This window comes from Bactrocera neohumeralis, chromosome 6 (assembly GCF_024586455.1).
Source record: "Bactrocera neohumeralis isolate Rockhampton chromosome 6, APGP_CSIRO_Bneo_wtdbg2-racon-allhic-juicebox.fasta_v2, whole genome shotgun sequence".
NCBI classification, from domain to species: Eukaryota; Metazoa; Arthropoda; class Insecta; order Diptera; family Tephritidae; genus Bactrocera; species Bactrocera neohumeralis.
This window is the reverse complement of record NC_065923.1, coordinates 7,680,573-7,695,928: the sequence shown is the minus strand read 5'-3', so window position 1 is coordinate 7,695,928 and position 15,356 is coordinate 7,680,573. Positions and strand designations below refer to the sequence as shown.

The 15,356-nt window shown below is 39.4% G+C and overlaps 3 protein-coding genes across 3 annotated transcripts; 2 read left to right on the top strand and 1 right to left on the bottom strand.

Moving 5' to 3' along the window:
- Positions 1–6,679: 6,679 nt before the first annotated feature.
- On the top strand, positions 6,680–7,237 carry LOC126763710 (uncharacterized). Its single transcript, XM_050481457.1, has 2 exons — positions 6,680–6,880; positions 6,944–7,237. The coding sequence occupies exons 1-2, from the start codon at positions 6,776–6,778 to the stop codon at positions 7,235–7,237; spliced, it is 399 nt and encodes a 132-aa protein (XP_050337414.1). The 5' UTR covers positions 6,680–6,775.
- Positions 7,238–9,022: 1,785 nt separating this feature from the next.
- On the bottom strand, positions 9,023–9,460 carry LOC126763715 (cuticle protein 16.5-like). Its single transcript, XM_050481462.1, has 2 exons — positions 9,449–9,460; positions 9,023–9,376 (listed from the first exon to the last, which is right to left on the bottom strand). Exons 1-2 carry the CDS (start codon positions 9,458–9,460, stop codon positions 9,023–9,025), a joined length of 366 nt encoding a protein of 121 aa, XP_050337419.1.
- A 4,266-nt stretch (positions 9,461–13,726) lies between these two features.
- Positions 13,727–14,135, top strand: LOC126763716 (cuticle protein 38-like). The gene is made up of 2 exons (XM_050481463.1): positions 13,727–13,738; positions 13,824–14,135. Exons 1-2 carry the CDS (start codon positions 13,727–13,729, stop codon positions 14,133–14,135), a joined length of 324 nt encoding a protein of 107 aa, XP_050337420.1.
- Positions 14,136–15,356: the final 1,221 nt, after the last annotated feature.

Sequence of the window (15,356 nt, the reverse complement as noted above, 5' to 3'; positions counted from 1 at the left end):
AAGTTTAGCGCTCGCAGTTGCATAGATAATTAGTTCACTAGACCAAAGGTTAGCTGGTGGACTGCGCTGTGTCTTCAACGAATGCGGTTTTAGCATTAGCATAACTCAAGTTTGTCTACTTTGTTTTTATTTTATTTTATGCACTCGCAGATTGCATACCTAATGTTTACGCAAGTAACGCGCGCTCGAGCTTCACTCGGCTTTAAGAGAAATTTAAGGACCTTGGGTGTATTTGGAAGGCGCGAATACTTTATTGACTAAATATTAATCTTATATAAATTAGTTAAGATTGTTTTTGTTAGTATAGAAAGAAATAAGGTACTTTTACCTGCTCCTTCTTATCAAAAACTCTGGAGAGACTAATGGACTGGTACATAACGGGCGCATTCCGAGAGACCATTTATCAGGAGTAAAACAAGCTTATTATAAAGGCAAATCAGTAGATACTCTCTACATAATATCGTGTCATGGCTTGAGGCAGCCATGAGGCATAAGGAATTCGTTGTTGGGACCTTCCTTGATATAGAGGGAGTTTTCAATAACATTCTGGAAGCAGTCGTAACTGTTCTGGATGGTTTTGAGGTTGAATCAAACCTCAAACACCTCATTTTCAGTCTTCTTTGCGACAGAGTGATTGAAACGGAACGGAAAAACGCACGTGCTCGACGAAATGTGAGTAGTGAAACCCCACAAGGTGGAGTTCCCTTTCCTCTTCTATGGACCAGCTAAGAAAACTTAAAGATAGGGCTGCGGGGTGATTGCCTATGCAGACGATGTTGCGGTTGTAGTCAAAGAAAGTTCCTGAGTACCCTTTACGAATTGACGTAGTGGTGCACTAAGGTCCACTTCAACCATGGCACTTAATGCCATCCTGCACATATTTTCCGCTGACATCGCCGGAACGTGTTTTTCTGCGAAAGCTGCCAGTCTCAGGGAGTCTGAGTTCCTAAAGGAACGCGTGTGTGAACACTCGGATATTCTCACACACTTTGACATCATACCAAAGCACTTGGATTATGGGGTCGCCAAACCGAACTCCGGCCACTCCTTCTCTACCCATATAACGGCGAGGGAGTTGTGGGTGGGAAGAAGCCTTTGGAGTAATAGGGAAAATAAGCTTCTTTACGGATGGGTCAAAGCTTGGCGGGAAATATTGGTTGAGTGGTCTACTGTCAGGTGCTCTCTATCCAGTTTCAGACGTCCTAACTATTGCAGTGTCTTTAAGGCTGATGCTGAGCTTCGCGGGAGCGTGGTCAGCGCTGGGTCCCCATCGGTACATGCACTGTCGCAAAAGCCTTTTTGGCCCAAGATCGATCATAAGAGATTTTGTGATATCTTTGCCCTCAGTAAGACTAGCCTCTTCCTGTTTTGAAGCTTCTTACGGGATTTTGCCCTATTGGCGTTCACGTAGTAAGGCTGGGAATTCTACCAGACGCCATCTGCAGAAGTTATATGGAAGAAGATGAGGTCGAAACAACTCAACACTTCCTTCTTGACTGTCCCGCGTTTGCGAGGTCAAGACTTAAACACTTGGGAGCATACACGTTCAGACATCTCCCGAACTGGCGGAATGTAAATTAAACGCCTGTGCAAATTTGTTTTGGCTACTAAGCGTTTTGCTAATTTAAAAGTTCGAGCACAGGAGTTCTTCTTTTCTAAAGCCTCACAAGGACTACATATAGTGCCTAACCTATTTTTGTGTTGAAAGCCTTGAATTGATTTGGAAACTAAATCATAATGTATTTCTTAATTAATTTGCTCTGCCCCCCCAAACCCATAACAAAATTTAAGTGAATTTCATTCGAAAAAAACGCGCACTTCATTAGAATAATTTAACGCCGGCGAACTTAATTTAAACAGAAAACTTGTCGCACAGATCATAACAACTGTCAGACAATATTGTTATCACTGCTCTTAATACTAATACTTTTAACTCAATGAAAGGAGAGAAACTAAGTTGCCAACAAAATCTTTTTTCCGATCGCTTTTGGAACGCCACAGGTCCGCTGATTGCGCCTTTTCTTTTTCTTGTACGTATGTATATGTGTGTGTGTATGTGAGTAATTGCGAAATCTCATTCGAAACTCAAATGAGGCGTGTTGTCGGCAGCGTGAGATATGAAGTCCTGCACTTAGCGTAATTACATTTGCAACTTGAAATTGTGCAGAGCATAAAACAGCTGGTGGCATAAGCAACAACAGTAGCAATAGCAACAACAACAACAATCATAACCACGACAACATCTATTTTACGGAGTAAATTCTTCTGATATTAATATAAAAAGTTTTCATCATTGTTTTCCGCCGCCAGCCCGCGCTCTCGATTCGGTCCAGTCCAGTCTATATGGCACTCTCTCAATTGTTCTCTTCATCATCATCGTCATTTTCAATATTTTCCCACAGTAAGTATTAGTAGCAGCTGTGTTGCAACTTTAGTGCTGTTCTTCACCTACTTTTCGCCTTGATTCCGGCACCCACATCCACACCTACGCACGTAGAGCCGCACTTGGTTGCCGTGTTGTGGGTGTGTGCGCGCATTATAACCGTTATTTCAGTGTGTTGTGTGTGTGTGTGAGCACAAGTCAACAAAAATAAAGAAACGGCAAAAGTTGCTTCTCCTGCACTGGCTACAAAAACAGCAGTGTGCTTGAAGGTGTTTGTGTGTAAATGTGAGTGAATGAGTGTGTGCGTGGTGTGGGGCCCGCGCTACCGAGAAATGCGCAACTTTTGTCATCTGTTCTAACAACATAATCGATGTCGAGCTGTTCTCTTATTGTTTGTAATGTCTTATGCTTTTCCCACACACACACACACGCACACACACATATGGCACGTACTGTACGTGTGTGAGTTTCGCAGACTCATTGCATTACTTTTCGCTACACATTACCGTCAGCCTTCGTTTTTGTTTGTGTATCAATGAATTTTGCATAACAAAAAGTTTATGCTTCGCTGCAAAAGATGAAATTTTCTTGAAGTGCAAGCACATGCGACTGACAATAATGCAGCGCTAAAAGCTCCTTAAACATTTTGCAATGGAGTAGTACTGTGCGTATTATTACTCACAAAAAGCATGTCCTGTCATTATCAATCATTTGCCGTATCTACATGGACTGAAATGTTTTGGCCTAACTTTGATCTCGATATCCGATCGGTACAATAGCACGTGGTAATATTATTTATTCCTTGTTTTACCATGTTCGTTGTAGACGACGAAAACAAATAATTCCATGAAAATCACAAAAATTCAACCATCCGGCTTTTGTAGTCCAGGGCGCTTTCGGAAAGTCATACGCTGCTTTTGAGCTATGCCATATTATCTCTATAAAATCAAATACATTTGAATAGTTGGTCTATGCTCAGAATGCGCAAAGTTTTGCTTTTTGTAAAAATTCGTGTATGATAAGACCTACTCCTTTGAGATGTCATTGATTTTGACTAACTTACTCCACTTGAATTTACGACCACTCAACAAAATTTCGCAAATTGTCGAGGTATTCGATGTTACCACTGGCCTACCAGAACGGACTTCCATCATTAGTGCCAGGTTGGGTACAATCGAGTAACAGTATTTGGTCGTAGAATATGCTAAGGTAGAAGTCATACTACTTATCAAAACAAACTTGTATTTTTCCTTACCGAAGAAATGTTTTATCAAAACTCAAATGCACTTTTCCCCTTGTAAAAACTAAAAAGGGTTGCTAATTTTTGATACCGATGAAATGTCTTGAATCTTTAACGTCTGGGGGAAAACTTTTAGTTCGTTGCAAGGTTTTAACAAAGACCAGAGACTTTTTAAGGGGTGATGCAAGTAGAGATGCATTTTTCAATAGCCTTTTATTGGCAGTTCACGCGCAAGTCGTGTCAAGCTGTCAAGTAAATTTTGTTCAATATTGGTTGGCATTTCATCATGGAAAGACTTACATCAGAACAACGTTTACAAATCGTTCGATTTTATTGCGAAAATTCAGGAGCGCACTTCGCTCAACTTATTGCCAGCCTCTGAGGCCTCGGCCTACTGAGCGTACTATTCGCAACACCGTCATCTATTTTTTAACCCAGTACTTATTTCTGGATAATATTCGACCGAATAGACCACGTCCAGCTCGCGGTGAAGAAAATATAGCAGCCGAAGCTGAGAGTGTACACGAAGACCGTGAAGAGTCAATTCGGCGCTATTCGCAGCAACTCGGACTGACGTATGGAACGACTTGGCGCACGTTGAGATCTTAAATTGAAAGCGTACAAAATACAGCTTGTAAAAGAACTGAAGCCGCTCATCCTTGCCAAGCGACATCGCTTCACTCATGGGCTCTTGAAAAGTTTCAAAGAGATCCGAAGTTCTCGAGCAAGATTTTGTTCAGTAATGACCCCTATTTCTGGTTCAATGGGTATGTTAATAAGCAAAATTTGCGCATTTAGGACGAAGAGCAACCTGAAGAAATTCTAGAGCTGCCATTTTATCCAGAAAAACAACGGTCCGGTGAGCAGATAATTTCTCGTTTTGGGCCGGTCGAATAGCCATCAAGATCATGGGATATCGCACCGTTAGACTCTTTCCTGTTGGGATATTTGAAGTGTAAAGTCTATGGGGAAAATCTCGCTTCGATTCAAGCCTTGGAGCAAAACATCACGCATACTTTACTTCTGCTCTGAACAATCCGATCAAAATTGGTCCAGAGTGGATGGATAACAAATTTTTTCTTAGATTGGTACAACCTTTTCTATATTCTTGTAATTTTCTCCATTGTCAATTAGTGAATGTTTGGTGGACACTTTTTATCAATGAAAAAAAATTTAACAACAAGTTAACTTGAAAATGAGTGTTCCAAGGGAAGGCTACGGAATCATTGAACATGTCGCAGAACTTGTGGAATCTAGTTGATTACGAACACAAGTATTTGAGTAGCGCAAACCATTCAGTGGAGGTCGTGAAGTCATCGAACATCATCTACCTTTGTTTATGTTGATAACCTTGAAAACAGCGACAGTGAATTTTATCCATTTCATTTCATTCAAAGCAAGCTCCTCCCGCTGCAATATACTTATGCCAACGAATTTTCCAGTCATCATAGCACTTGGAGAAATCCTCCGTCGTAATGGCCTTCTTCGATTTAACTTTTATATTCTCAATTAAGTCAAAACGTTGTCCTCGGAGTGGTCATGTGAATTTGCTGTCTAGCCAGAAGCTACATGAAGGCAAATCAGGCGAATGCGGTGATTGCGGCACGATATTATTTGAAAATGTGACGAAATGATCACGAACAACCAATGCAGTATGAGATGGTGCATTATCGCACTTCTTAGTTTAATAAATTCAGACATAGTAAAAATCGAAGACTTCACTTTTAGAGCCTCACAAAATGACGCGCATCTCAAATACTAATGAATATTTTGACGTGAAATTTTGGTAGTACTGTTAGTGACATCTATGCTAAATTCACCTTCCAATTTGATCACAGTAGTACTTGAAAATCGTCGTGTTGATGTCAGAAAGATATTTGAGGAAGAGTGTCAATGTTCGTTATTTTAGGAAGAGTGTCAAAACTCGTGCCAAAATACCTGAAACTATTGCAAGAACGACGACGAGTCGAGGTCGCAAAGGGATGCTTGACAATGTAGTTGAGGATGCTACATTCAAAAAACGCATCATTACTGGAGACGGTACATGGATTTATGACAATAACGTTGAAACTCTTCAAAAATCTCTGGAATGGCGCTCCAAAAATAAGCTGAAACCAAAAAAAATTCCCTGAAAGTCATAAAGGTCATCCCAACAGAGGATTATGGTATAATAAATCTAGGAATAATTGGGTAAAATATTGGAATGCTTATTTTAACTCAGGCGTCTATTTTGAAGGCTATTTGTATTAAAAACTTGAAAAAATTTTTGTCCTGCCGATGTTTTGCAGTCCGGATTAAATTTGATCAGATGGTAAGTTGTATGTATTCATATGTTTCGAAATGCAAATAGTTGTTTTAAAAAAAAAAACTATAGCAGTTTGTGTGATTTGTTTTATTATTATTTTAAAAACAATGAAATTGTGCAAAATCCTTTGAATTCCACTGAGCAAATGAATTTCAAAGTATTTACATAAATAGCTCGTAAAAACGCTTGGGTTCTTCTGGTAGTTGTTTCGTCGGATTTGTTGGTTTTGCATGTCGTATTAATACGAGGTGTGGATATTTAATAAGAAGATCAACAATCCTGTAGATGAAGCATGAAAGCGCAAACTTCTAAAGCAATCCAACCACAGTATGCATTGTTCATTACAAAATGGCCCCCATTTTGACACAAAAATTTCTCTTTCAGATGTTAAAGGAATGCAGAATACAGAAGACTCTTAAGTATTGAGAAATGTTGTGTAATTTGTGTGAATTTTTGGAAAAAAAAGATCCTATTGTATCACATCCTCGAGTTTTTTGTTGAAACAACAACGGCTATACAAATACTCATCTCAACCACAACAAAAAACATTTAACAACTTCAAACAATTTTTCTAATCGCCCACCCTCGTATGGTGCAACTTGTACTTTTGTAAAGCAGTCATAGCAGAAACTATCAAAAACTATGCAAAGCAACTCTAAGCAAATTATTGTATATGTTTTTTTGTTTTGTTTTAGTCTTTTTGACCAAATATTTACATTTTTATATTCTCTTTCATTCTCCTCAGTGCCCCATATTCAAGTATACGAACACATATACACCTAAATACGAAATTTTATTCGGAATGGAATTCAACGCACGTTCCAATGGCAAAGTACGGAACTGAATTATGCAACTCCGCCGAATTTGGCTGGGTATAAAAGCGCTTCCACGCAACGGGGGTAACACAATCTCAATTTGCAGTATCCTCAAAACGCTCAAAATGGCCAAATTCGTAAGTAGAAAATATTTCCTGCCATGAAACAGTTTAATCGAGGTTTAATTTGATTCCTTGTAGATCATTGTTCTGTGCGCCTTCATCGCCTGCGCCGCCGCCAAGCCACAGCTACTCGCTCCAGTCGCCGCGCCGTTGGCCGCCGCACCCGTCGTTGCCGCAGTGCCAGCCGCTTACGCAGCGGCTCCCATCGCCTACGCCAACGCGCACTTAGATGCGGCCTACGCCAGCAGCTCGATCGATGTGAGACAGAACTACGGCGCCGCTGTAGTGCCTGCCGTGTACTCCGCCGCAGTTGCGCCAGTTGCTCCTGTAGCGCCTTTGAAATACACCGCTGCCGCTCCAGTCCTGTTGTAGAATTACAAATACTTATGGCATAGATATTGATTTGACGAGGCTGTTCTGCTCTCGGCCTGGATTCGTAATAAACGCATTTGATTTGAAACTCTATTATTTTATGTGTTCTCTATTGATATTCGGAAAATATTCGACTAAGTTCGTTAAATACTGTTCATTACAGTAATATCTATGGAAAGCAGCTAAAGGCTGGATTGAAGCTGAACAATTTTGTTCCCTAAAAATAAAAATTTAATTATTTTTATATCCTTCGCGAGGGTTGAAATAATTCAGTGCGACAATAAACACAGAATTTAACGAAACATTTCAAAATGAATTTGACCGAGGACAAAGTCAAAGATTTAGTAGTATGTAGCATATCTGTTAACATATAATAGAATCCAAAGACTGTTGTGAATGTTCAGACATAAATTTTTATCGGCTCATTTACCAGTGTATGCTTACAAGGTTTGTCCGGAAAGTAATAAGACTGAATTGATTTAAAAATATTTATTAAACCAATCGTTACAATTCTTTAAAACTATCCAAATAGGCTCCTTCTGCGTCGATGTAGCGCTGCCAGCGCGATTTTCAAGCATTGAAGGCGTCACGGAAGGCATTCTCAAGAATAGCCTGGATCGCCTCTGTCGTCTTAAAATGCTTACCTTTCAGGCAAGGAAACAAAAAAGTCCGGGAGGTCACAGCGGTGCTGTAGGGCGGCTGCAGAAGCGTTTGAATGCCGGCCTCGGCTAGGTAGTGTAACTTCCAAACGGCTGCAATGTTCTGTCGGACCCCGTTGACCCTTCGTTTGAGTCTCTTGAGGACTCCCACGTAAAACTTGGCATTGACGGTTTGTCCAGGAGAAACAGATTCATGGTGGAGTCACATTGCCGGTGTTTGTCGAAGTCGCACTTTTCCCAGCACTGTTCAGTCTTCGAGAGACAAAAGTGAAAATGCTCGGTTGGCATATTTTTTCCGAACTCGCCAAATGGGCTGGTATAAATATTAGCCGCCTTAATAAATTTGTGGCAGGCTCTACGCATTTTGTCGATATCCGACGGTGTTTTTGATACATACCTAGGAGTTGCTGCGCATCACAGAGAACAAACGTTCCAAGTGGGATTATTCGTGGCCTCACGAGTAACGAGCCTATTTACCTAACCTAATATAACCCATGAACTGCGATGCCGAATTTCCGGAAATTTCTCTTAATAAAACGTTTCATAATGACTCAAATTGCAAACTTTTCATTTTTTATTCAATGGTTGAATAAATATTTATCTATCGATCATGCCGAATACACTCAAAGGGTTGCTCGCTATTAGAAAGTTTTTAAGACCTCAGAATGGAACCCTCGCCCACTGTGTGTTTGCCACGTACCCAAAACCCTTAGTCCCTCTTATAGATCATTTCTTATGATCTTGAGTATCAAGAATAATCGTTAACCATATAATACAAGTGTGATTCGAATTTTCTTTAACGTTTGTCATTCTTTCTTTCGTTCCCGATGGAATTCAACCTAGTATGAACTTCTTTCCTTTTTATATTTTTAGAGGCTTCTACACTAGTCTATATTTGAGACATCAATTCTGAAAATTTCCACTTTTATAAATAATATAATCGATAGGAAAGGAAGAAAATTTCTGAAACAATAAGTTGGATCGAGGATACGAGTACTGTAATACCTAAATATTTTCATATTTTTCTCCATGACAAAAACCGGGCTAAGGTAAAAAAGATTGATGTATTTTCGAATTAGTAATAAATATTTATTTTTTTTAAGTAATCCAAGTTTCAGTATGTTTTTCACCACAAAAGTTGGGGAGCAGCATAACGGGCAGCCAACGGCGCAGCAGCGTAATGGGAAACAACGGGAGCAGCCAAAGGAGCGGCGGCATAGTGTGCAGCAACCAATGGAGCGGCCAGAGGGGCAGCAGCGGCATAGCGAGCAACCACAGGGGCGGCCACGGGAGCGGCGGCAACAATTGGAGCAGCGGCGATGCCATTGTAGTTGCGAGCGATCACTTGGCTGCTGGTGGCGGTCACCACTGGGGCTGGAGCAGCAACGACGGCGGCGGGAGCAGCGTAAGCCAAAGGAGCGGCAGCAAGGAGACCGGGTTTGGCGGCGACGCAGGCGATGAGGGCGAAGAGAACAACGGCCTGTTTGATATGAAATAAGAATGCAAGTAATTAATAACGGTAGTTCTGAATACATTTATATCAAAAACTTACGTATTTGAACATTTTTGATAAGCTTTTGATTGGTTGGTTACTTCTTGAGTGAACGTTGGTAAGCAATTGATGACAACTGCTCAATAAAGTCGGGTTTATATAGTGAACTCAACCGCCTTAACCGTTTTATCCAAATTTTAAATATGCAAAACCAAATAAAATATCGATCTTCAAATAAAAAAAACCGTAAATAACAGTAGCAAAAGAGTATGCAAACTGCCACTTCCCCTCATTACAATTCAGTGCATTTCGCGTAGCTTGTGGTCAACTCTTTGTCGGAGCTACTGTAAACGACCACAAATACCTAAGCACGTGTGTCTGTATGTCGCTCGGCTTACACGCTTTGAATCTATAAGTCCGTGGAAGGAATTTTTAACTGTGGGAATTGAAGTTGTACCGAAAGCGCAAAAGAGACCCTCAACCAATGCTAAACTTGAGTTTTATTGTAATTCACCAAAATGATGCACTTTGCATTCTTCAATCGCTATTCATTAAAGTATTAAGAAGGTTTTATATTTCCAGCAGTTGACTATAAATACCTAACTGACTTTGGTCTTAGGTATCAATCAATCTTAAGCCTTTCTTCAAGCAACAGTCGCAGACAAGCAAATCCAAACACTTCAATATGTTCAAATACGTAAGTTCTACACAAAGATAAAACACATATATGTACATACATAAGAAAAAAAACATTTTTGTAAAAAAACTGTTTCTAAAATTCTTTCATATTCTCACAGGCCGTTGTTCTCTTCGCTCTGATTGCCTGCGCCGCCGCTAAACCCGGTCTCCTTGCTGCCGCTCCATTGGCTTACGCTGCTCCCGCCGCCGTCGTTGCCGCTCCAGCCCCAGTGGTGACTGCCACCAGCAGCCAAGTGATCGCTCGCAACTACAATGGCATCGCTGCTGCTCCAATTGTTGCCGCCGCTCCCGTAGCCGCCCCCGTGGTTGCCCGTTATGCCGCTGCTGCCCCTCTTGCCGCTCCATTGGTTGGTGCACACTACGCCGCGCTCCTTTGGCTGCCCATTATGCTGCACCCCAACTTCTGTGGTGAAAAGTGTCTCGAATTGAATCTTGCCAAACGAATCAATAAACTTAGTATAAATATTTAATTGAAGTTATTTTATTTGATTTGGTAGCTTTCATGTTTGAGGAGCGTGTGACTCATGTGTAGTGGTATATTATACTATAACTCCTAATCAGAAAGCGTCAGTCATTTTAAGAGTTTAGTTTAAGAAAGGAGGTACAAATTTACTTGTGTGTTCTCAAGAATCAACAATTCTTTTGAAATTAGAAAGCTCAAATCACAATAATGACATTTGGCTTAGGAGGAACACTATGTTCTATTTACCCTCATACCTTTACAATCTCATTACTTGTTTGGGTTCCATTGGTATAAATTTCATCTCAGGATATTTAATTTTTACCAATTTTCTCAGAAAATGCGGAAATACAAGATATTTAGCTAGTTCTTTAAAAACATGTACTTTCTCCTCGTCCAAAATAAAGAACAAAAGTTTGAGTTCGAATTATTTGGTCGGAATTTGATTAACATAAAAAATTTTAACCAAAAAGTGGGCACGCAAGGACTAATTCTATAGTTTATACTGCTTCATATATAGACCCATCATGCCAGCTTTGTTTTCATGGGATGGAAAAGTGTACTAATTTCTTTGTCTTATCACTCTGATCATTTTAAGACATACAATGTAATAGGACAATTGTTAGTCCGTACAAAGCATAAATTATATTTATTTACAATACAAATTCAAATCGTTATTTTCATTTTTAAAACAGGCTCCATACACTTGTTATAATCTTCGGCAGGGATGGAATTTTCGTTTTTCGCAATTTTGAGGCGATATTCATAAGCCCATATCTCGTCGTTAGTAATGATGCGTTTGTGGAATGTAGGGTCCTCAGTTATGTTGCCAAGCATTTCTTGCATCGAACCATAAGAGATGTTGAGATCCTCTGCTATCTGTCTGATGCTAACACGTCGATTTTCAAGCGATGTTCCTCTACTGTTTTCGAGGTTATCGTCATTAACATCGGAAATGAAGCAAGGTTTCGATGACTTCACAGCCTTAACTGACTACGTTGTGCCACTTAAATAAGAGATAAACTAGACTCCCCAAAGTAGTTCTGAAATATTTTCAACCATTTCGCGGTCGCGATTCTCTTGCAAAAAATAGATGCCAAACATACACTACTTGACATAAGGGGTCAGTAGGGTAGTCTTTTTTAAAATGTTTTCTTTTTATTTTCTCTGTTCCCTTATACCCTTAGAATTAATATAGAAACCCACTTTACTATTGGAAGGTTTCGAAAAAGGCACAAAAATAAAAATACCGCTCGAAGTTCGCAGCGCTCGGAGTGCACACCTCAAACTTTAAAATGGGGAAAAATTAAAAAAAAGGTTAATTATTTTTTTCATTTATCAACATTTTTTCATGATTCTAGTAGGGACGATAACCATTCACGTACTTTTTAAGAATAAATTGGGTTTTTGTTTTTCAGATGAAAACGCCATTTCTGTCGATGTCATCAAAAAAATTTCGAAAAATTTGTTTGACAATGTCATGACAAAATTTTTGTTAAAAAAACACTCTGTCTGATTCTGTCAGAAAAATTTTAAAAAAAGTTAATTTTTTTTTCAATTTGAATCACAGCGATCAGCTTATACTTTATTTTTTATGAACGTTCTAGCAGAAGGGACGATGATGCAAACTTTTCAAGAATGAAATGATCGCCAGCGTTTTTGTGTTATATAGTATATGATCCAAAACTGAGAACTCGTGTCCACTTCCATTCTATTTCAATTACATATGTTTGTATATACTTATGTTATATGTATAATGGAAATTCTATCGAGTACATACATACAACAAATGTATGTATATATGTATGTACGTACTCCATGGTATTTCTATTGTTTACGCATCGAAAATTTGTAGCATGGGCATATTTTCAAAGCTGATACATTTTTTGCCACACATGATTGAAATCTGTACAACAGAAAATTGTTGTTGTTTGCTGTACTCATAGATTTACTCGTAGTTTTACTTGTAGTTTTACTTATAGTTTACCCGAAGTTTCACATCGATTCAAACAATCGTCGCAACGCTATTAACTGACATAATGCGATTGGAACCGAAGCCAGCCATACCGTTTACTCGATCCTGATTGCCGAAAAACAGATTGTTCGTGTTGCATCAGATCAGTAGACGCTGGCGGATACTCGAATTGATCAACAATGTTGCCTAAGCTGAACTGAAATGATTTGATTGTGTTTCGGCACGAGTATTTGTTCTGATTTTATCATACTCGTTACAGATCTCTTTTTTATACACTCCGCGATATACCTCATGATTTGTGAAAAAAGTTCTATAGTAGAATAAAAATTTCTATGAAAAAAAATGTCAAAACAACAGCCCAGATTACCCTGCTGACCCCATAAGTACGTGCTTCTAGCAATAGAAAGCACCGTGGAGTTAGGCTGTCGACAGCATAAGTACTCGTACTATCTGTAGATAAAATTTCACACGAACATGAAACAGGTTGTACCAATCTATGATATTTTTCGATTTGAGTTTATATGGACCAATTTCAGTAAAATTTGATTAGATAACTGTGAACTAAAAAGTTTAAAGAAATTCAGTGAAATGAGAAAAAATTGGAAACCGCTCCATAGCTTGTGAGATTCCCAAGAGAGATTAGGGAGAGAACTTTACTAATATCAATATAATTTGAAAATAAAATAAAGCGACCATTGAGTTAACAGGAAAAGAACTCATAGCAAAAATTATAAAAAATTTAATCAAAATCTCTACTTAACAACAATTCCCATAATAGATGGCGAAATCAAAGGCACTATTATTATGCTTTATTTTAGTTCACGACTTTTTTGCCTCTATCCGCCTGTCCTTTATGCAAAATAGAGGACCACAACTAATGACCAAAAATGTATCTGTGCGAGGAATAATAATAAGACCTAAATAAATACAATGATGTGATTTCTTCTTTGAATGTTTTCCAAATGCAACAAAAATACCGAAGGAAGGACGCCGTGTCAATAATTGTAAATTGATTTCAGTACTTTGGTAAATTAAAAATGTAAAACACGGTGAAAGAAATCCGACACATGAGTCACACCAAATATTGTACCGAATTTCGTTATCGACTTGAGCTATAAATATTTAAGCGTGTTGGTTTAGTTAAACAAACACACTTTGACTTCATTCAAGCCACAGCTAAACCCCGAGTTCAAACAACACCAACATGTTGAAATACGTAAGTATTTGTTCAACAATTATTTATTCCTTTTTTTAGAAATAGCATCCTGATTAATAATTTTCTATAAAATAATTATTTACAGGCCGTCGTTCTCTTCGCTCTGATCGCTTGCGCCGCCGCCAAGCCCGGTCTGCTTGCTGCCGCTCCATTGACCTATGCTGCTCCCGCCGCCGTCATTGCTGCTCCAGCTCCAGTGGTGACTGCCACCAGCAGCCAAGTGATCGCTCGCAACTACAATGGCATCGCCGCTGCTCCAATTGTCGCCGCCGCTCCCGTGGCCGCCCCTCTGGTTGCGCGTTATGCTGCTGCCCCAGTTGTAGCCCGTTACGCGGCTGCTGCTCCTCTCGCCACTCCTCTTGCTGCCCACTATGCCGCTGCTCCACTCTTGTGGTAAACGAAATAAAAATTCGAAATAATTCCTTATGGAAATAGCTTCTAGTTTAATTTCAAGAGACGGACACTATAGCTGTGAAAGTTGTTAAGATATTTTCTACATAAAGTATAACTTAAAAAAAATGTAATATGTTTAAAACGCCTGATTTAATTAAATTACATAATAAGGAAAAATAAACTTTCTGAGAACCTTATCTTGATTTTGATCGATCAGTTTGTATAGCAACTATGTGCTACAGTGGTCCCATCTGTGTAATTTATCGAAGATTATAGCCTTGCCTTAGACAACAATCTGTGCCAAATTTCGTGAAGATATGTGTTCAGGGGATAATTAACATTGTCAATAGTCGGAGAAGTTGAACAGCCCGATGAAAGTACTCCCTACAATAGTGATTATCGAACGGACTTAGATTATGATTATAAGCAGACACCGCGGAAGTGAATGACATCTGAAATTAGAAGCAGACATACCGACATATTCCGGTAAAACTGTAAGACTATTTCGGAGTTGTGGGCCTTATAAAAATGGGAAATTCTTTGCTATTATTTTCATTGGGAGTGTGTTTTAAGTGGCAGGGTCCAAACTCAACCCTGGGTAGGGGATGTTTCGCATTGTCACTTTAGCTCGCCTTCAAACGAATGTTTCTTGCTACCCAGTGGATACTTGGTTTAAGACCGACAGTCGTGAGCAACTTGAGTCATATGTAAAAGAATCGTTTCTGGTCACTCCCAAGTGGATAGCACTCAGAGGAATTTCCTCGCTATGGCTACATCCTCTAAGACGAAATATCTCCTGTCATCAAACAAACAGTCGTTGAACTCGAGACTTGGCTCCCACGTCACTGTTTACAGTCCTAACTTCGAAGTCGTAGATGATTTCGTCTATTTTGGAACCAGTATTAACACTAACTAACAAAACCGTCAGCCCCGAAATCCAACGCAGAATAACTTTTGCCAACAGATGCTACCTCGGACTGAGTAGACAATTGAGAAGAGAAGTACTCTCTCGACGAACAAAAATCAAACTATATAAGTCACTCATTATTCCCGTCCTACTATATGGTGCAGAGGCATGGACGATGACAACATCTGATGAGTCGACATTACGAGTTTTCGAGAGAAAAGTATTATTATAAAGTAGTAACGTATTGACATAGTTCAGCGAATTAAGATACAGCGGCTACGATGGATATGCCCTGTCATCTGAATAGATGAAAACACT